Source organism: Gouania willdenowi, chromosome 13 (genome assembly GCF_900634775.1).
Source record: "Gouania willdenowi chromosome 13, fGouWil2.1, whole genome shotgun sequence".
In the NCBI taxonomy this organism is placed as follows: Eukaryota; Metazoa; Chordata; class Actinopteri; order Blenniiformes; family Gobiesocidae; genus Gouania; species Gouania willdenowi.
The window spans coordinates 12,868,999-12,890,686 of NC_041056.1; the positions used below are offsets into that span (position 1 = coordinate 12,868,999).

General features: G+C 38.3%; 1 protein-coding gene across 2 annotated transcripts in view; it reads right to left on the reverse strand.

The window, feature by feature from the left end:
- Positions 1 to 21,420, reverse strand: part of arhgap32a (Rho GTPase activating protein 32a) — a 34,473-nt gene extending 13,053 nt beyond the window's left edge. For both annotated transcript variants that reach the window (XM_028464503.1, XM_028464502.1), the window contains exons 1-10: positions 20,977 to 21,420; positions 12,803 to 12,913; positions 10,618 to 10,717; positions 7,549 to 7,640; positions 7,277 to 7,361; positions 2,467 to 2,553; positions 1,379 to 1,516; positions 1,188 to 1,280; positions 213 to 335; positions 61 to 138 (exon numbers count right to left, since the gene is read on the reverse strand). In XM_028464503.1, coding sequence (XP_028320304.1) covers positions 61 to 138; positions 213 to 335; positions 1,188 to 1,280; positions 1,379 to 1,516; positions 2,467 to 2,553; positions 7,277 to 7,361; positions 7,549 to 7,640; positions 10,618 to 10,717; positions 12,803 to 12,891 — 885 coding nt within the window. In that variant the 5' untranslated portion in view covers positions 12,892 to 12,913; positions 20,977 to 21,420. The remainder of the gene's footprint in view (positions 1 to 60; positions 139 to 212; positions 336 to 1,187; positions 1,281 to 1,378; positions 1,517 to 2,466; positions 2,554 to 7,276; positions 7,362 to 7,548; positions 7,641 to 10,617; positions 10,718 to 12,802; positions 12,914 to 20,976) is intronic.
- Positions 21,421 to 21,688: the final 268 nt, after the last annotated feature.

The window sequence follows — 21,688 nt, forward strand, 5'->3', positions numbered from 1 at the left end:
CAAATAAATAAATGCATGAAAGGAAATATAATGTACAGTATATAGAGTGAGGGCTTTCACCTGAAAGCCATGTTTTCCTCTCCACCAGCCAGTGTCTTCTTTAGGAGGCATGTCGATGACTGACACGATGTCTCCAACCTAAGTGTGATCACAGCAGAATGAGAACAACCAATTGCTGGATTTAGTCTTTACTATTGTTCTTTAAAGCTTACCTCAAAGGTAAGCTCGTCTGTGGCCTGGGCGATGTAGCGCTTTGTGACGTGGGCCGCAGCGATGGCAGGGACGTTGATCGAGGATTCTTCAGTTACAAGAAGATGGTTCCCCTTGTTGTCAATCTAGAAACAAACACAGCAGAGAAACATAAGTGGCAAAAAAGAAAATGTCTGTTTGAAATGGCACACTATGCACTACAAACTCAATGAGTATATACTGTCTACTATATACTATAAGTATGATTAGTATGGTGACCATTCCCATTGAAGTATACTTCCAAGTTTCCCAAGATGCATTTTCAACCTCTCTGCTGATTCGCCACTTTTGAAAGTTCTGAAAGCATTATAAGTGAGAAAGTGACCAAGTAGAACATCAAGATGTGCTCATTTTATCCATAAAACTCACGGAAAACACATTTCATGTCGACATTTCTGAGATTTTCGGAGACTAGCCATTGTGCAACTGACTAACTTCAAAACAAGAGCCCTTTTTACAAAAGTGTTAAAAACTAATCAAAGACCAGAAAAGACGCTTTTATTTTATGTTTGACTTTTAGCTTGAAGCCGGTCCCAGGACGATTTTACAAACTCAATCTTTCCATACTATCTAATGTGAACGCACTACATACTAATTTTGACGTCAGACTTAACGATTTGGTGATTTTATGTCCGTACAGTGCTGGGATGCAGCAGTTGTTAAGGGTTTGCTCTCAGTATGGATTAGACTTTGACATTAAATACAATGCAAAAAAGAGCAATGTCACCATAAAGACGACACTAAATGATCTTTTCCTGAATTCTGACCAACCCTGTTCAACCTTGTTCAAAGCACGGTTAGGCTTTTTTCTTGTCTGTGGAAATGCTGACGCTTTAGTTTATATGGCTTTGGATGATCATCCTTTTAATGTTTTATTTGTTGATATATGTGTGGTGTTATGTTATTTAAAAAAAACTGTGCTGTTGAAACGCCGATACCTCCATCCATGTGAGCACAGGACCGCAGTTGATCTTGTTGTCAGCGATGGCAGAGAAGCGGGACAGGTAGTTGGCCAACATTGTGGCTACAGACTAATGAGAAGCACAGAACAAAAATACATCAGGGAAAAACAAGCCACAAGGTCGACACACAATCTGTGAAAAGTCATTGAAAAGAGCAGCATCGCTACCTCAGTGTTGTCCTTTAATGTGTTGTATCGAGGCAGTTCTGTGAGCTGGGAGTAACGGCGGTCATAAATACACAAATGCAGATGTTTATCCAGCACACGAAAGTCTTCATAGGATCTCCTCACCAGCCAGTTTCGACTCTAATATACAAAGCAGCTTCAGTGAATAACTTAAAAAAAAAAAAAAATCAAATCATAATAATGATTTCATTTTCATTTTTTTTTTTCTTACAAAATAATATTAATTGGCACCGCAGTCAAACTAGTAAAGCTAAGCAACATATCTTTAGCAACAGCTGCATTTAGGTAGTTTGACAGAAGCCTGACTGCATTTATGCAACAATAGCTTCTGTCCCTCATATCACGACCAATTATATTTATACATGCACATTTATACAAGGGAAAAAAATCATAACAACAATGCCTGAGACAAATCAGGATGTGACTTGCCAACCCTCACATTACCTATTACTCATAACAACGCACACAATGAGAACAAAAACCACTAAATAACCACAAAATACAAAAAACCAAGGGAAAAGACCCAAAACAAACAAAAAATACATAACTCCAAACACACACACACAAAAATGACTCACACACACAAAAAAAGACCACAAAAGCATTTGAAATGAAAAAATTAAATTAACAAATCAATGACAAAACACACAAAATAACAAAAAAAATGTCAAAAGGACCCAAAAAAACAAAATTAACAAATATTTCATTTGAGGTTCCATGTGACACACTTATCTATAGTCATGTTGCTGGTGGATGGCTAACAATCTGTTTCTTCTTTCCTTCTGTATCAAGACCATCCGTCTCACTCTCTTAGTTATATAAATATATTTATTGCTGGTATTTTCCCGCGGTTTGATTTTAAAGTCCCTGAACACAACCTTATGCTTCTGGTCCACCAGAAATCATCATTTTTCTAAAAACGTTTTCCTGCGCCGTAGTAATCTCAAACATTAAATTACCTTTAAGCACTTTATTTTCTAACTTTTCCACATCTAATGCAATAACAATGCTTAGCTGAGGTAAAAAAATAAATAAAATTGATCAATCTTATATACAGAACATGATGTTACCTGACAAGTGACCTGGACCAGGAAGATCAGCTCTTTGGAGTCCAGACCCGCCTTCAGTGCTTCACTCTGCTCCTCTGCAAAGGTCAGCTAAGGAGAGAAAAGAGGGGAGGCAATTGAAAAAGCTCGTCATCATTTAAAATTGATGAGTAAGATGTGACCCAGTGCAACATTGTGTGTGAAGACCTTTTATGAAAAATGGAAAGTAACAGCACTAACAGAGTAAAAAGCTGTGCAAACACCTGAACAAACCATGCAGGACTAAGTGAAACATCAGCGTCTTTATTCATCCTGGTGAATAAAAGTGTATTTCATTCGACACCAGACATCTATCCAGTTCATTCCCACTTTGTTATTATTATACATTTCCTCCAGAAGCAAATGTATAATAGATTATATGCTAAGAAGCAAAAACAGAGACGATGTATCTTTCCTCCTCACCAATATTTCATACACTCAAACTGAGAAGATCAAAACAGGAGTCGGGGAATTTGCAGATGGATGTTACTGCCGGGGCAACTTCAAAGGCAGCAGATACCAAGGGAAGTTCAGGGTATTTATAACAGTTGGAAACTCATCTGGATCCACAGTCTCACGACACGCTGGGACCTAGTTAGCGCTATAGAAAACTAATAGGGCAAACTGAGTGACACATTTTATACTGGAGGAGTTTGTTTTGTTAAATAAGTCACGATGTATGGAAAAGATTTATTTAGAATATCAGTCACAAGCAAACAGCTGAATGACAAATTAGAGCCAGTTTAGAGGCCAAAGAACAAAGAAATAAAAAAAGTTAAAATAAATGGTAACGCTTGACGTTTTAGACATGAAGGCTGACATTATGCTGCTGACATATCATCATCTTCCCAAAAGCCATCCACTCTCTAAATAATCAACACACACCATATACACCAGCATCACTACTAATACATGAAAAATGAAAATACTGTATTTTTTGTAATATTTTATACCCATGCACTTTTATGCTGTTGAACTATTTATTCCGACAGACTTTTACCATACAGTATCTTACGTTTTTATGATTGAAGTTGAATGTTGTCGAGAGGGGCATGTGAAATTTTGTTGCACTTGTGCAATGACAATAAAATGATTATATTCTATTTTATTCATTAGCATCAATAAGGTTCATCACCCTAACCCTAAAATACCCTAACCCCTAACACTAACCCTACCTAACCCCACTAGATCCCACCTAACCCCAAAAAATGCCTACATACGTCCAAAGGTGTCATAATTCAGCGAACAACACTCAATGACAGCCTTCATGACACCTTATTCATGCTAATGACAGTGTAATGTCAGAAAACTTCCAAGTAAAGTGTTACCAAATAAATAAAAACAAAAAATAAAGATTTGTTTAAACTCAGGGCATAAATCCTACATGAAGCATAGAGTCAAAGTAGTAAATCCTGTAGAACTGTAACATCCTAATCCAACACAAAACCTGCATTATGTTTTTGTTTTTTTTTTCCTTCAAAAAAGATGTAAAGTCATCCACGTGTTTATCATTACCTGCCACTAAGATATCTCAGATCACCATTTCCCGGCATGGAGGATGTTGCTCCTCCTTTGTGTGCAGCTGCATCGTTGGAGCTCAGTGAGCGTCTCCACAGACCCACGTCCAGTTAGAGGACAGAAATACAAACAAAGGTTTCCAACTTGCCTGCTTGTCTTCCCCTGGTATGACGCACCATTAAAGCGTATTAGCAGCACTTTGGATCACCACGCGCTCCATCCAGCTTCATTGAAAGCAGAAAATATGAGGAGGATGCTTCCTGCTGTGTGTCGTCACTATCCTTTCTGCGTCCCTCCTCCTACTCCTGTACTGCGTTCTCCATCACCCTCCCCCCTCTCTCTCTTCCCTCTTAACCGTACCGGCTTTCTCCGGTGACAAAAGGAGGGGTTTGCCAGAAAAGTCAGCTAAAGCAGCACACAATGCTCTGGCTCATCCATCACACAGCAGTGTCTGCACTTCACTAAAATGATCTTTCGTTCCACTCTGAAGGTGAGATGAGAGGAAAGGGTAGTGGGAGTCAGATACAGACACAGGCAGTCTCCTCTCCTTGGGGTTTCTCTGAATAAAGACAACATGACCAACATATTCAATGCTTGCTCCCACAGTCTGAAATGTTCTTACGTTGACATTTCACTATTGAAAAGGGAATGATCCTCTGACAAATGCTTTTATTTACCCATAACCCTGTAACATCAGCTCAGATTTATTTCTCCTTGTGGAGCATTTCAAGGTCAAGCGTATCACCCTCCTGTATGGATGAATCCCAGAAGACAACAGCAGGACATCCTCCCCACAATATGACAACGTTCTGCTAAATCTCTATTATTGCCTACTTTATCCGCTCAACTGCATCTCAGGAGTATCCAACCACATGCCTGCCCTGCTCCACTGATAAAACAACCATTAGCGGTGGAAACACAGTAACGTCATCTGCTGGTAGGAACACTAAACTACAGCAAGGTTAATCAGGGTAAACGTATCTCTAAACATAAAAGGGCGAGCTGTGTTCACTTTACTGCAGTGGTTCTCAAAATGCTTTGGGTCTTTCCCGCTTTGAACGAAGGTGAACCTTTCAAGCCCCACCTGAACCCATTGCCAAAGTCAAAGATGAATTCAAACTAATCCCATGCATGAAAAACACATTTAAAAATGGAGGAAATAATGAAACGTTATTTGCAATCTGTGCCAAAACACTTAAGAAAACAAAAAAAGAAATTCAGTGCACAGATGAAATGAACTAACAGGTAATATAATGTTTCATAATGCGACCAACATATTTCGTTAATAAAACAAAACTAATCACCTGCATAAGAAACAAATGTAAAAGTGTAGCAGTCAACAATAACCAAATATTGTTTGCAATCTGTGACAAAAATCTTAAGAAAACTAAAAAGTTAATAAATCTTTTAAGTCAGCTTAAAGCAAGATTGTTTATTGTTCCACATTTTGTTCCCAATCCATATCTTATGCAGTCTAATTATAATTTCTGCTACATTTTTAGGCATTGTGTTGGCTTTTGGTTTAGTGTTAATGATCTATATTATCAATGAAGAAAGGTTTTTAAGAATATTGGCATGAAATTGAAAGTTGCTGAAAATTTGTCGCACCCCACCTGTCATACCTCCATTCCCCGCCAGGGGGAGCAACACACACTTATGAAAAAATTCTGCTCTGGTGTAGGCTACTTGGTTTGAAAAGTAAAGCATGAAACATTAAATGCACATTTGTTTTTCAAACAACCAGTTACCAACAGTAAAATTAGAAAAGGAAAATAGAATAAGTTGCTTTGTTTTATGCCATCTACAATGCAATTTCAAAATAATAATTCTGAATGTGTCCATTGGAGTGGAGAAACTAAATGATAAACAAACCAACAGTCTGCAACGATTCAAGGGACAGCCATAAATTTGTGCAGTGCTCTGTTATTGCACTCTTTAGTGTAGTTTGTATAAATATTAACTTGTTTGATAAATAAATGTTTAAACCTAACCATTTGTCTGTCGGTCATGTATCAATATTGTTTTGCTATAAAAGAGTAGATGACAATAATTCACACCCTGAGCTATTACGAATTATCAATAACTGTTAAACAGTGTTATTTCTCTTTGAAAGAGATGGCACCCTTAACTTTAAACATATTAAATCATAATAAAACTTACTAAACCCTCTAGAACTGGATGCACTCAGAAGTCAGTCATTGGTTAAAATGGACACCAGTTTGACCAAAACACCAGTGGTGCTCCATCCTACTGATTATGTTTTACAGCAAAACCATTCCCACTATCATGAGATTAACATATTGTCCTTAAATATTCTATTAAAGAATTAAGTACAAGCGTGAGGAAAAGTGCATAAGATCTACTTCACTGACTCATTATGAGCTTGTAAACTCAATGGACTAGTTAACGGACATCCTGTCTGTGTGTGTTATCAATATACCATTATTTGTTTTTGATAGGGTCGGTCATGGGTGAACTAGTTAACAAAATTGCATATCAAATAAAAGACAGGCCTCTGCTCTCTAAACGGTGACAGGGTGGATTGCTCTCCAACAGCACCCAATAAATCTATCAAAATGATTGATAAAATCAGAACCCAAATTATAATTACGTGGACACTACAAAACTAGAAGGGAGGTGTTCATCATAAATAATAAAATAAGTACTAGGATCAACCATTTACACATTCACAGTCAAACTCAATCGTTAAAGAAGGTCAGCATATGGTGCAGATTCAGAACCTTCTGAGTCCCATTCCCACAGCAAATGAAACCCACCTTATATAAACTCCAGTCCAGCTGATTGCTAACAACTCACAGTCGTGCTCAACTCTACAGATGCAGCAGATTTCCCTGATTGTTATTGCTGATATCAAACCAATATCAACATCGGAGGACTGCTTGAGGCACAGTGTGGAAATTAAGGGGTTGTGGGTAATTATGAACTTGTATTTAAGTGGAGGTGGCTTTTGGCTTGGTTCAATAAACTGGAGTCTAAATAAACTGAAAGAATCAATGAGTCTTTAGCTGTCTCTGTGTTTTATATGTATTGATTAACTACACGTATAAAGAAAATGTTTATTTGTGTCAAATCAAATTCCCACATTTTTGGAAATGACTGTCCAACAGCTGAGATGAGGATTTATAGAGGAAAACAAAGTATATTTCATGAAGGAATACAGTGCAGAGAAACTGTCTCCAAGTCAAAAACAGAATCACAAAACATGGCAGCTCTCTGCTGCTTAAGGCCACCCAAGTGCTTTCATTTCAGAGCTCACCTGGACGTTGCCAAAATCCACGGTCTCGTAGTGGAAATGTGCACACTCTGCCAGCCTGGGAAAGTGACCTCGAGAGAACGTGAGCCTAAAAGACAGAATAGTAAGTCATCAGCATTCAACACACAGTGATGAAGACAAGTGGAAGTAAGCTAAAGAGGAAATCAAGTGTAAACGGGATCAGGGAAGCTGTATTTCTGCCCATGCCACTGTTTTACGGGTCATCACTTCACTGAACTAAAAACAGGCAGGAACCGCTCAGTTCAAGCACCTACTTCTTCATGTTTTTGACCTTCATGCTGGCTGTGCTGACACAGGAGCGGAGGAGGTGCTCAGCTGGGGGCTCGGTGATGTCATCACCCCTCGCCTGCAAAACAGTTGGAGGAAAAACTAATGAGTAACAAACAGGCAAGGGTTCACTGAGGCAGGGCTGTTTAAAGTCCACAACCATTATCTTAAGTCTCATAAAACCAGGCTAGAGATGCAAAACCAATGATACATTTATGCAGCATGTGTGCTGCTAATGCTAACATTTGTTCAGTTTGGGAATTTTCTGCAACATTCTTCTGCAGTAAATGTTAGCATGTACTGTTCTGCATTACTTACATTAACACATTTGCCAAGATGTCCTTGAGCAACATTCCAAACCCTTCCATTACTGCTTAGTGAATGTAAATATGTTAAATGTGTAACATGGTCTTCCAGTTTGTGTGAACATATAATAGGGAGCGCCGTCTCAGTCTCCCACAGCTACAACTTTGAAAATCCACTTTTTCCTCAAAACCCCAACCTGCTACGAGTGTAATAACTAACATCTGTACCTCAACCAGCACAGAGAGATGTCAATGGCGACAAAAAAGACAGAAACAAACGCCTCTGCGACTGATAGCGACACCGAGCTAACTAGCATAGCCGCCATGCTAGAGGCCCACAGAGCCAGCCTTGCAGCTGACTTTAAAGCCTCATTCGCTGCTTTGGAAATGAGACTTGACAAAATACAGTCAACGATGACAGAACATGGTCAACGTGTGAACTCTTCGGAATCTCTTGTCGAGCTGCAAAATCAGCGAAAAGGTGTGTAGCACACATCCTGACACTATTAAATTATTTTGGTCGCATATCTGGATATGAATTTAACATCGCTAAAAGTGAATATTTCCCAATAAAGCAATCAGCCGAAGACATACCACCCTCGTCTACCACTTTTAGACCAGCCAACACAGGATTGAAATACATTGGCATTACAATTACACACACTATGCCAACTATGTGTGAGCAGAATTTGACCTCATTAACAACGGCAGTGAAATGAGATTTACAAAAATGTAATAAACGACCATTACCTTTAGCAGGTAGGATACAAATTATTAAAAAGAATGTACTACCAAGATATTTGTATGTTTTCCTATGCCTCCCAATATTTCTTCCCAAATCATTTTCCCGGCTATAAATGGTAATATGTCATCATACATCTGGGCTAACAAATGCCCAAGGGCAAGTCAAACACTGCTCTGCAGGGATAGATAAGATGGGGGGCTGGGGCTACCCAATCTTATTGGTTACAACATACTGGGCAGCCACTGTGAACAAGATTATAGCATGGCTTACTACCCCTCACTTGTGGTGCCAAAGTGAGTCAGCCTCATGCTCCTCATCACTGCTGGCTTTGGCTTGCAGTACCTTGCTCCTCACCCCGTTAAATTTCACCTCTAATCCGGTTGTTGTTGTAACTTTTAAAATTTGGGAAGAAATAAGAAACAATTTTGGATGGGTCCCTCTAGCATCTCTTATTTGCAATAATCATTTATTTATTCCAGCGAAGACCGACCCACGATTTACTACCTTAGAAAAAAAGGGGCTATGTAGTTTGGGAGACATGGATGGTGTGTTTGCAAGTTTTCATCAATTAATCTCTACTCTTAACCTACATAAATCTGACTTCTTCCAGTACTTTCAGCTGTGGAACTTTGCAAAAACGCACGCTACGTGATTACCACAGACTCCGACACCCAGTCTTAAGGCTACAATGAAGGGCTAATGCATATTGTGTCAAAGTCAAGGCCAGGGGACCAAATCCGACCCTTCAGAGCATCCAAATCGGACCGTAGATGAAAGTAGAAAAGACAGAAAAAACATGAATAATTATGTAAATAACAAAATGATTCATTTAGATATCTCAGCCCATTTAAATTCACAAATTCTATGAAACTCCAGGGGCTCACAATTTTCCCATGATCACATGACTGCAGTCATTTCTAATCTGATGTTGTTAAAATAACTCTCAACTTTTCTAAATTCTTGCATACATTTCTTACAAAACAATCCCACAAAAATCTTTTAAATTACACATAAATTGGTCACAGAATTGACTGATATCTGTCATTTAATGCTTGAATATTGTCAATGCCTTACATACTGCACATATCAATTATACATAGAAGTTTGAACTAGGGTGCATTAATGTTGACATTTCTCTTTTTTACTGCCCAAAATTTGTGGCCCACTTGAGATTTGACTGTTCCATATTTCGCCCCAAGATTTATAATGAGTTTGACACCCCTGTGTTAAAGTGACTTATGGGGAAAAAAGTCCTTCTGCAGGACAAGGCCAAGTCAATTTTTAGCTGCTTTTAAAAAAGGCTTTTGATGTAGGCTGAGGCCAGTTAAGTTTTACTGTATCTCGTCTTTTATCATTATGTACATTTTGTTCAAAGGTTTATTTAAATATAAATGTCACAGTCTCTGCTGTACAAGTGTTTAGTTGTCGAAGATTAAAGTGTTTCTGCAGTGCTATTTCCATCGACCTGCTTAAACACAAACTTTCGTAATGACTGTCTTGCTTTTCCAGCTTTCACAGTTTTTATACATATTTTACATTTAGGCGTGTTCATGCTGGGTAACATCTCTAATGTGAGGATGAGTGTTTCTCACTAATTAGAAGATATCACCAATTATCAGATTTGTAAAATTGCACAAAGACTGACTTCAACAGACTCTGTGTCACCAGATACATAAAAAGAACCAAAAATGTAAAGAGACTAAATTAAACACAAAGTTACAATTGGAAAACAAAGCCACTGAGCTTGAAACAGAAATCATCCAAACACTGAAGAGGAGGAGGAGGAGGAAGAATGACATCATTCATTTCTCTGCCTGTAATCATGGCTTTACTTCGTCAACAGCAGACTCACTACTTCAGTCTCAGCTCAGGCATCCTCTCATGCACTCGTGAATGACTTCTTAGCAGTGTTACTGTGGCAAATTCTTCTTTAACAAACCCTGAATGACCTTATTACATCACAGGTGTGAATCCGAGCGTGTGCGTGCGTGCGTGTGTGTGCGTACCATGGCAGTGATTGTCTCCTGTGGTTTTGGCTCTTCTGCAGGATTGCCGTCACTATCTTGACCATCATTTTTGTCCTGGTCTGCAGGTGTTTTTGTGTCACTGGAGAAACACAAGCAAAAATACATGAATCCCAACATTTCAGATTTTTATTGGCCACGTTTACATGAGAGCTTGAATTCCCCTTTAATTCCTCAATCTTGTATACATTTAATTCTGCTTTAAATTAATTCCGATCGTTCTGTGCATGCTCGTCCTGTCCTGATGACGCACTGGTGATGACATAATCCAAGATGGCCGCCCAAAGCAAGTGTTGGACTCGAGCCAAGTCTATTTATTTAATAAGTGTCTTAGAAGACATGGATATAAGATGGAAAATAGTGGATGCAAGGCAGCAAACATGCGGATATTCCCGTGGACATATTACAAACACACAGACATCGGCACACAAAACAGGCTTTATCGGGGGACATGAAGCCCTGCACCAGGACACAGAGCTGCACGAAAGTTCTCCTTCCACTCAAAATCCTGTAGCATGGATGCTGGCTTTGATTGGCCAAAGTACGTTGTCTGCTTTCCTTCTCCGCAAATATATATCTCCCCTCTCTTCCTCAGTGGACGAAAGGTATGTTATTGTCCAGCTGCTGTTTCAAAACTACAATCAAAATAAAAGTTAAAATAGTTCTTATTATGTGGTCTTCTATGTTGTAGCTGAAAAGAAAGGGTTTGTTTTCTCTGGTAGACGTGATATGTCACATTCGCCCACTGTCCAATCAGAACCCTTCCCAACCCCTAGACCTAAAACGGAATTGAATAAAAGGCAAATAAATCTGTTTTCCATGTAAACCTCAATTCGGAAATACTATTTCCATGTAAACATAAAGCAGAACACTTTAATTCCAATTTTTTTAATTCGGAATAATTAATTCTGAATTAAAAAACATAATGTAACTGTGGCCATTGTGGTTTATTTTCCCCCAACATGCAGTTTCTTTTAAACACACCAGAGGGAGCAAGTAAAAAGAAACTGTGTGTCAGTCAGATACAGTTGAATGTTCCAGAAAACGTGATGTACTGTCAAAGAAATTTGCAGAGCTATCATTAATTACTTTCTCAATCAACACAAGGCTGGAACAACATCCTACGTTACACAGTGGTGTTTCCTGTGGGTAACCATAAAAACCACAGACTCTTTACTATGTACTCAGGATGAGTGGAGCTTGTCCACTCAAGAAGTCATAAAGACAATGTTCTCACAAGGGAGGAGTGAGGGGTGAGTTCTCTTTCAGAACATTCATTTCACTATCTCACTATGGGATATACAACTCTGTGCGGCGGCGAGTTAGTCCTTGCCAGTCACTTTTGTCCGGTTTTACCGAGTGGATGTCTCGGCTCCGTGTGTGGCAAGGGCGGTTCTCCTGTCCTGAACCGTACAGTGCTTGCCCTGCGGGCTGGTGTAACATGCAATAAGAATGTTATAAAAGAGAACTATAGGTTATTTACATAACCCCGGTTCACTGAGTAATATGAGTGAGAAGTCACACCAGACAGCCCTTCTTGCTGATTGAGCAAGATGAGGTTTGCTTGCCTTATTGAATGCCAATGTATTCTCCACCCACTCTACTTATAGTAGGTGGGACTCCCTGCCGTGGATGAATACATTTCATCAGCCAATCAGGGTTGGCTTTATGACAAAGGGCTTCTGAGAAATGACACGGATGTGTATATCCCATAGTGAGACATCTCACTCATATTATTCAGAGAACCAGGGTTATGTAAATAACGATAGGTTTATTGAGCTTAAGTTTGAACAACAAATGGAGGAGGGAGAGAAAGGCTCAGATATGTCACAGTGATTCAGCATGATGAGATCACAATGTGAGGACAATAACTCAAGCACAGTGTGATTTATGTGATCCACAGTGACACAAGTAATTACACACACATCGTACATGGCGTTATGGGCTGAGTAAAAACCCTGGAGGAGGGACAGTGAGTCCATGTGAGGACTCAGTGTTTCTACTTTTATTCAGGCAGTATCTTTAATGCAAACCGTATGCAAATGAGCACACGAGCATGTAACACTGAACTTCCCTCAGCACGCAGCACGTGGATTTACATCATTCCCGCCAGCTGATATGATGAGGCAAAGGGGGGGGGGGAGAAAAGAATCAGAGAGCTGCTCACCCCTCAAGGACGTCACCACTTCCTGGTTCTCCCTGGGGTCCTGAGGCAGCATTCTCAATCACCGCGGCAACCGTACATCCAGCTTCCATGATGCTGCCTTACTGCAACAGCCTGCTTGGGAGAAACGTGAGTAGGAGGGGGAGACAGAGGAGAGAGATAGAGGGAGAGAGAAGCTGAGAGGGCGGGTAGGACGGAAGAAGAACGAGTCTGATGCTGCTTAGTCGCCACACGCTAACCAACCAGAGGCTGCAGCATGACACACTCTCAAGGCTACAATCCACGAAGCAAATGCTGTAATCTGCAATGACATCATGCTACAGTACAGGAAGGTGCTTCACTGTTATGTTTGTTTATGGGACGATAAACATGTTTTTAGCTCAATATTGGCAGGTTTCAGCTAACATACTTGTACCCGTCTGAAAAAAAATAGTGACTGTCAATGCAGCTGCAGCCTTTGGAATTCATACTGTAATAATGTGTTTGTATCACTGTAAGCACAAGGTGTGTGTTCAATGTTACAATTTCAAACAGAAAACAATATACGAAGGGTGGTATTTTCATTGATGGGTAAGTGAAGATCAGATTGATTTTGATAGTAATACTAATAATAATTAAATTAAAATAAATGTTATTAAAATAAAGGGAAAATGTACAGTCAATTCTGGCCAAACAGTCCTTAGATTGTTGGTTGTAAAAAATATATTAATAAATGATTCAGATTCTTTATTTGTCATTTCTTCTGTATTTACATACAGGAAACAAAATGTTGTTTCTTATTCACAAGACATTTCTCAAGTTAAGTCAAACCAAAGGATAGAATGAAAAACATTAATGTAAAAAATAAGTACAAATACTTGATATTTTGATATATAAACAACTTGAGACCATTCCCGCACACACAAACACACACCGCCTGAATACACTCTCCCATATACTTAAGATCCGTAGCATTGAAATTTGGTAATACAATAGGTGTTTAAATAATTAAAAAGAAAAAATCTAAAAGTTTAAATCTTATCGAGATTCTTTGACCTTGTATTTAAATAATCTAATTAATGTAAACCAGAGGTGGAAGAACTAAGCTGCTATACAGCCAACTTGAAAACTTTTAATCTCTTTTTATGTATAATGTGTAATAGTTTATGGAAAGAGAAAAAAGACCCACAAAGGTCATTAGTATTTGTTGCTTTAAAGGTAAAACTAAAAAGCTCAGGCAACAATAATAAGCCAGAGACTGCCTCTAGTTTCAAAGGCTTACACAAGAGAATTTCCATTTTCCAATTTTATTCAACTCTTCTTTTTACGTCTGGACCTTTTCACTCTGCAGAGTTGCTGATACTTATAGGATCTCTATTACTGTTGTTCGTTATAACTTCAACTTTCTTTGTACTGTAAACAAACTAAAAGAATGCCCTGATTAAGACATCTTGGCTTATCTCCTAGTCTTCCCACTCAACCTATGTGGGTGCTTGGCAGTAAACAAGAACTTAAGACCAGCATGTGGGCAGCAAAAACAGGCCTCCTCATATCATATGCCTTCAGATGTGAACAGCAAAAAGTAGCCCCTTCAGTACAGGAGAAAGGCAGTTTTACCTCTTTGTAAATGTTGACCTGAAAAAATGAAAGAAAAGTCTTAATCAGATCCGCCTCATCACTGCTTTCTCTTTATTCCTGGACTCATCACTGCTTTCCCAGCAGCCTCTTCTGGCCTAGAGCCTCATTGAGTTTCTGTTGACAAACTTCCACGAATCCTCCTGACTGAGCAGAATGCAGCAACCACACTGGAATACAAGCCAGATTGGTCCTCATTTCTAATCTCATACTCGATCTCCTCTAATAGACATCATAACCTTGCCAGAGGAGAGCCAAGGCACTGTTCAGGCTGCAAATGATTAAACTGCTTAGATGGGTTACATCAAGTGCTGTTTCTTAAGGGCCACTTGGGGGAAAAGCATTCAGAAAACTAGATGCATTAAGAGTAGACGTCGGCCATTTGAAAATAACTGAAAACAAGGAGGAACCGTACAGTGATAAAAATGTGAGTCATAGTGTTTTGACTTCACGGTGCTGATAGGCAACATACATTCCTGAAGTGTTGCATGAATTCCACAATATGAGACCTTCCTGATAACCACAACAAATGTGGGAGTTGTTCCTAGGGAAGGTGCATGGTGTACACAGGGCAATGCAGGGGAGGACCACTAAATGCCTATTACGTAACTCCGCCAAAAAAGTTATATTTTCCCCAGCGTTTGTTTGTTTGTTTGACTGTTGGCAGGATTACATTAAAAGTACTCAGCAGATTATGAAAACATTTTAACCAAAGATAGATCTTACGCCATGGAAGATTCCATTCAATGTTGGAGGGGATCTGTATCAATAAACTGATTCTGGATCAGTTTAAAATAATTTTAAAAATCCCTTTCTCTCAGGATTTGCGAGATTTCAAAAATTCTTATCTCGGTTCATACTAGACCAAGCTTTATGACATTTGACTCAAGTCAAATTTTCTTACAAATCAAGATTTGGATGAATAATTCCAACAAGTTCATTTTGTCTACTTTTTTTAAATAATATGTTATGGTTTACTTTATTAAGACAACTTTTTTCAGGAAATTTGATCCCCTGACATGTTTCGACTGCCAAATGTCAGTCTTCCTCAGAGGTGATTACTTTGATGTATCCATACGAATTCTTTCATAAGGACACATGGAAGCCATCAGAAGATACCATGAAGCTTTCTCAAATTGAGGTGTCCATACATTTGGACCTACTGTATCATTATTAATGGAAATAGACATTTCTTACCAGCATTTAAAGAGGGAATGATTATGGTACAATGACTAGTGGAACAAACTTCAAGTCACCCTGGCCTTAAAGTGGTGTCAAATCTCCTCATACATCAATAATATAACAATACCTGACACTATTTTAACATTCCAAACATCATAAATTACAACGCACATAGCTACAGCAAACATCTCTTAAAACTTAGCCATCAGTCATCTATAAAGCAAAAAATAGTCGAGGTACGCAACTCCACGCCTGTCACATTTCAAAGGAGGAGTTGCTCCTCTGATGTCAGAGAAACTGAAGAAAGAAAGAGGAACAAGCACAAATGAATGTCGCTCCAGTATCTGATGGCCTACATAGAGTTTTCAAGGGAAAAATAGGGCAGCCTACACCATTGTGCTGAGATTATGAAACAAGGCCTCTTCAAGTGGGATGGCAGGAAAAGAAATGTAGTCTGACTAACTGTGCCAACAGACAGACGGTAGATCTGTCCAGATGAGTCACGGATGCTTTATCACATGCAAGGAAGGACGATGAGGTCGACTTTTCTGCATTAGAATAGCTTATTACGCCTCCTTCAATGGTTTGAAGTGAAAAAGTCCATCAAATGTAAAGGTCACCTAGTCAGAATGAAATAACTATTGAGATGTAAATCAAAGACTAGTTTGGGAAAGCTGAAAAGTACAAAACAGAAAGTCTTTTCACTAAAAAAATGCAATAAACAACAGATATTTAGTGTTTATATCAGCTAACGCCTTACTTCAACTACAGACCCCAGAGGAGAAGCAACAAGCCTCCGTTGTCAGCAAGGATCAAGTTGGTTTCAGACTCTGGGCTCTGGATTGCAGTCACGCAGCGGAGAAAGCCCTGCCGTCGCCATGGAAACCTCTCTCTCATCCATCGTGACTTGATGCTCCTCCAGACTGAGGGAGGATGAGTTGGCAAAAGGAGGCAAATGGAGCCTCAAAAAACAGCCTGAGACCAGAAGTTTGGACTTCACGTATGTCCTGTCTGTCTCAGGCTGCGTCAGTCACTCCTAGGAGGGGGAGGTAACACCGACGTGGGGATCATTTGTTCCTATAATCTCCTTGAAATGTATCAGAGTGAGATTAACTTAATTTCATCTCACAGAGAGTGAATGCATGCCCTCACTCAATCTTTGCCCTCTTGTCTAATCTTCAGAGTCCGAGTAATTCTGATGAGGGGCGCGGAGCACGATGGACAGCAGGACGATTACGCGCTACACAACAAAGTCCCAAATATTTAATCAACAAGCCGATCTGTCACTCTAGATGACTTCTTAATCCGTACAGTGACACATCAGCCTTTCTGCTTAAAGGACAAATGCATCTCCAACAGGAGGCCAAAAGAAAAACAAGAAAAAATCTAGCAAAGATAAGTGTGAGGATTCCATTCCAATGCTGGGGAAATATTTTCCAAACTTCTCAGCAATTCACAGAAATATAAACAGAAACTATCTCAGCTCTGACTCACCCACGCAGTTATTGAAGATTATGCTGATCTGCAGAATTAAATGCAATCCAGTGCAGCCTAATTTAAAAGTTATAGAGCTCAATGTTCAGCTAGACAGGGAAAGTGTTGGTTGAACTCAGTACTTATACATTGACAGGGCCGTATACATGTTGTGGTCACATGAAATATAATGAATAATTATTTAGTAACTGGACTGCATACTTACTTAGTTACTACTTAAATTGTGATGTGTACACAAGAGAAATTAAATATATAATGTATTTTAATTAGGGATGTAATGATTCACTCAACTTCCGATATGATTCGATTCACGATACTGGGTTCACGATACGATTGTCTCACGATTTATTTTACAAAATAGGACTGTAGAAAAAATTTTTTTTTTGGGAAAAAAAACTAGAAAATACGGTACTATTTTCCTTTTATTTTTCATTGTCAAAAGAATTCCTTGATAAACTATTCAAAACAATGCAATTTAACTAAAAATAAATCTTGAATTAAATAAATAAAGGAATAATACAAATGAAAATGAAGCCTATTAATTTAAATTTTGGTTCTATAATAAACAATGCAAAACTGCATAATAGTTATTTTTCTTTTAAAAGTGCAACTGAAAATGTATTTTGTGCCTTAACAATTGGACTTTAAAAAAAAAAAAAAACGTGATTGCAATGATTTACATCATATTTGTTTGGAGCGGCAGAGGGCGCTGGTAATACAGTGGTCGGTTGGCATGCAGATATCTTGCAGTGAAGAAGAGAAGCTATGCTAGCAGACAGAGCTAAAAGAAAATTTTACCGATATTCAAGTAATATTACAGATATTCTTTCGGTCCTAAAGGGGTAATGAATCATTCATTAACATTTAAGAGTAGAAGGCGGCCAGACTCCGCCCGCCGCCTACACTTGTGGTTAAAAAAAGTACTGCGATTCAATTTTCAGAAAATCGATATCAACCGTGATACCTATGAATCGATTTTTAACTGCCTTACGATTAATCGTTACATCCCTAATTTTAATTGAAATTATCAATACAGAAGAAGATACATAGTCAGTCAATGACTTCTATTGGCCAAAGTCAATTCTAAGGGTCTTATTATCACTGATTGACACAAATACAGTCAGTTTGGCATTTCCTTTAACAATTATCTTATCGTCAAATTAGATGCAAAACCTAATTGGTTTGTGAAAAGTCTTCACTGGAACCAAAGTAGGGCTGGGCGATATGGCCTTTTATAAATACCGCGATATTTTTAGGCCATGTCACGATACACGATATATATCTCGATATTTTGCATTACCCTTGAATTAACACTTTGATGCACAAAATCACACCAGTATGATGATTCTATATGTCTACATTAAAACATTCTTGATCATACTGCATTAATATATGCCAATTTTAAACTTTCATGCAAAAAAGGGGATATCACAACTAAGTCAAAGTTGACATAACTGTATTTATTAAACAGTGAGTGGCTCAAACATAAAATTGTCAACAGAAAGTGCACGTTCTGTGCAAAATTGTCACAGAGACATTTCAAAACAAGACATTAGTGCAGGATGCAACTCACATGGCATTTCAAAACACAAAATTAAAGTGCACTTTTTGTACATAATGCCACTACAATATTTTAAAACATATAGTGCCCTTTTGTGCATGTTGTCATTAAGATGACATTTCAAAAAAAAAAAAAAAAGTCCGCGAGTTTAACGGTATGGTCATTTTCAACACCGCACAGACTACAAGCTGCGATATATCGAGTATATTCGATATATCGCCCAGCCCTAAACCAAAGTATGACAAAAATGTAAGTATTAAGGGTGCTTAACCAGCCCATTTTCATGTTTCGATTAAATTTCCATTATTGAAATCTCAATTCAATCACAAACACATTTTCGGTTATTAACAATTCTCCAATTGATTTTAACATCAATAAGATGCTGAATTATTTGACTTCTCTTCTGAGTAACACCTCACAGCACCTTCAAAATTTCATAGTGTAATTGAAATTTCCAAATTAGGAGGACTCGCCTGGTTTGTATTACAATTACAAAAATGTAAAGAATCAGAATTCCTTTATTAATCCCAGGGGGAAATTGCTTTTGTTAGAGCCACAGAAAAAAAATCTCAAATAAAAGAATAAAAACATTTAACAAAGACGAAAGAAAGAATAAATATTAAATAAGTGTATAATTAAGTAAGACTGTTAAAAATAGGGATCAGATACACAAACATTATAGTAGTAGAAAATAAAGTAGGATAGATACTACTACTAATAATAATAAGAATAATAATACAAATTATATACCAATATTATATGGATATTTACAAAAATAATAGAAATATATAAATATGATTTAGTTATTTACAACAATCAAGCTGTGAGGTTACAAAGAATCAATTCATAATCATCAATAATAAAAATCAAGGATTAATTGATAATCAATTTTATTTTTACCACCCTTAGTAAGTGGATTATTCTAGTTTGAGTCTATTTATCTCATTTATTTTTGTTTGAATCCAAGTTTGGTTATAGTAAAAAATATCTGTAGAGGGTTTAGCCCACTAAACTATAAATAACGTCAAGCTATGAATTTTTAAATTAGCATCGATTAAGATTTCTACAACAAAAATAAAAAAGATTACATACAAACTGTTGCTAAAAAAGACAACAATATATATATATACACACACACACACACACACACACACACACAATGTATAGGGATGTCCCGATACAACTTTTTCATTTCCGATATGATACCGATATTGCAGCCTTGCGTATCGGCCGATGCCGATATTGATCCGATATCAGCATGAATCATACATACTTTTATTACTTTTTTTCCTTTAATAATAATAATAATAATAATAATAATAATAAAAATTCACTTTTTTGTAGTGTGGAATGTTAGAAAAGGCTTGATCAAGTGATGTTACTCAAACAGAGAACAATAGTCAGCAACAGTAGGTATGAGAAAAACTGACCCATTTATCAATAACCAATTGGTTACATTAATTTTAAACTTCAACATAATATCTACAGTATTCTACAATTGAATAAAATGAATAAAAAATGAACTGGGGAAAAAAAATAAACCGGAAATTTGAATCCGATATCCAATAATCGTTTTCAGGTGGATATCGGACCAATATCCAATAATCGTTTTCAGGTGGATATCGGACCAATATCCAATATCGATATCGGATCGGGACACCAAATCCAGTCCTTTAGAGCATCATATTCGGCCCTCTCGAAAAAGTAAAAATGATAGGAAAAAAGAAATAAATATAAAAAAAGAAACATTTTGTAAATGACCAACTAAATCAGTTGTAGATATCTCAGCACCTCTAAATACAGAAACTCAATACAATCCACAATATTTGCAGAGCGGTTTTCCACTATCACATGATGGCAATTTTTTCCAAAAATCTGGCATATTTTCCTCAAATTATTCAACAAAATGTCCTCAAATCCCCAAAATCAGGGAAATTTGAGCGAGGTTCCTCCAGGGACTGATATACTCACATACTTTATTATTTATATTTCATGTATACGTGGAAGTGAAAACCAGGGCACATTGATGAATTTGTTCTTATTCCCACCTATAATCTGTGGCCCTTTTAAGATATATTAAAAAAAGGTTGTTATTTGGCCCCTGAACTAAATGAGTTAGATACAGTGAAATGGATGTATGAGTGAGGTTTTTATTTATTTAAACACAGTCTGTACTCTGACCTGTTGGGCCTGAATGAGCAGCTATCAACAAACTGTGTTTTCACGCTCTCACGCACAGCCACACATTAGCTGTGGCAGGTGTGTTGATTACAGCAGATGAAGAACAGCTGTGTGTGTGTGTGTGTGTATAAGAGTGTGTGCCTACCTGTGCCGTGCACGCCGCTGTCCGCAGCTGCTGCCTCTAAAAAGCCGCACAGCACCGACCTTCTCCACAGTGAACCATAGCGTCAGCATCGCTCTCCTCAAGCCTCATTCGGTCCCTGTGAGGCGCACCGCTCCGAGTCCGCACCCCCGGCCCAGTGCCGCATTGCTGAGTCCGAGTGGGAGTCTATTTTTCCCCCCTCCTCTCCTCTGAACAGCCTCCGTTCGTTCACGTCTCCGGCTGATCTCAGCACTGTGAGAAACTGCGCTCTGTCACGGGAGCGAGCGCCACTGGACTGACTGGCTCTCGTGACCGCGCGTGCATGGGATGGTTTTTGGCCTCAGGGGTTCCTGGATCTGGACCTGTTTTTTTTTTTTTTTAAACTAGTTAAATGGTTTACACCTGAGCAAGGCGTGCGGGGTTGTTTAGCCTGCACCGAAGCAGAGGAGCCCCATCAGTGCTAGTGTGTTAGGTAATGCTATTGGTACAGAATTACATAACAGTCAGTGTAGGTGGGCGGTGGTAACAGTACTAAAACCACTGAATGTGAGACCAATAATCTACTGGTACTTCCCCTGATCTTTTGGAAGATGACTATTTAAACTCCTTTCTTTTTACACTCTGTAAGTAGGTGTGTTGTTTGATTGGCACTATGATGACTACTAACATGAATGTCATTAGCATGTTATTATTGGCTGCTGGTTGTACACATATT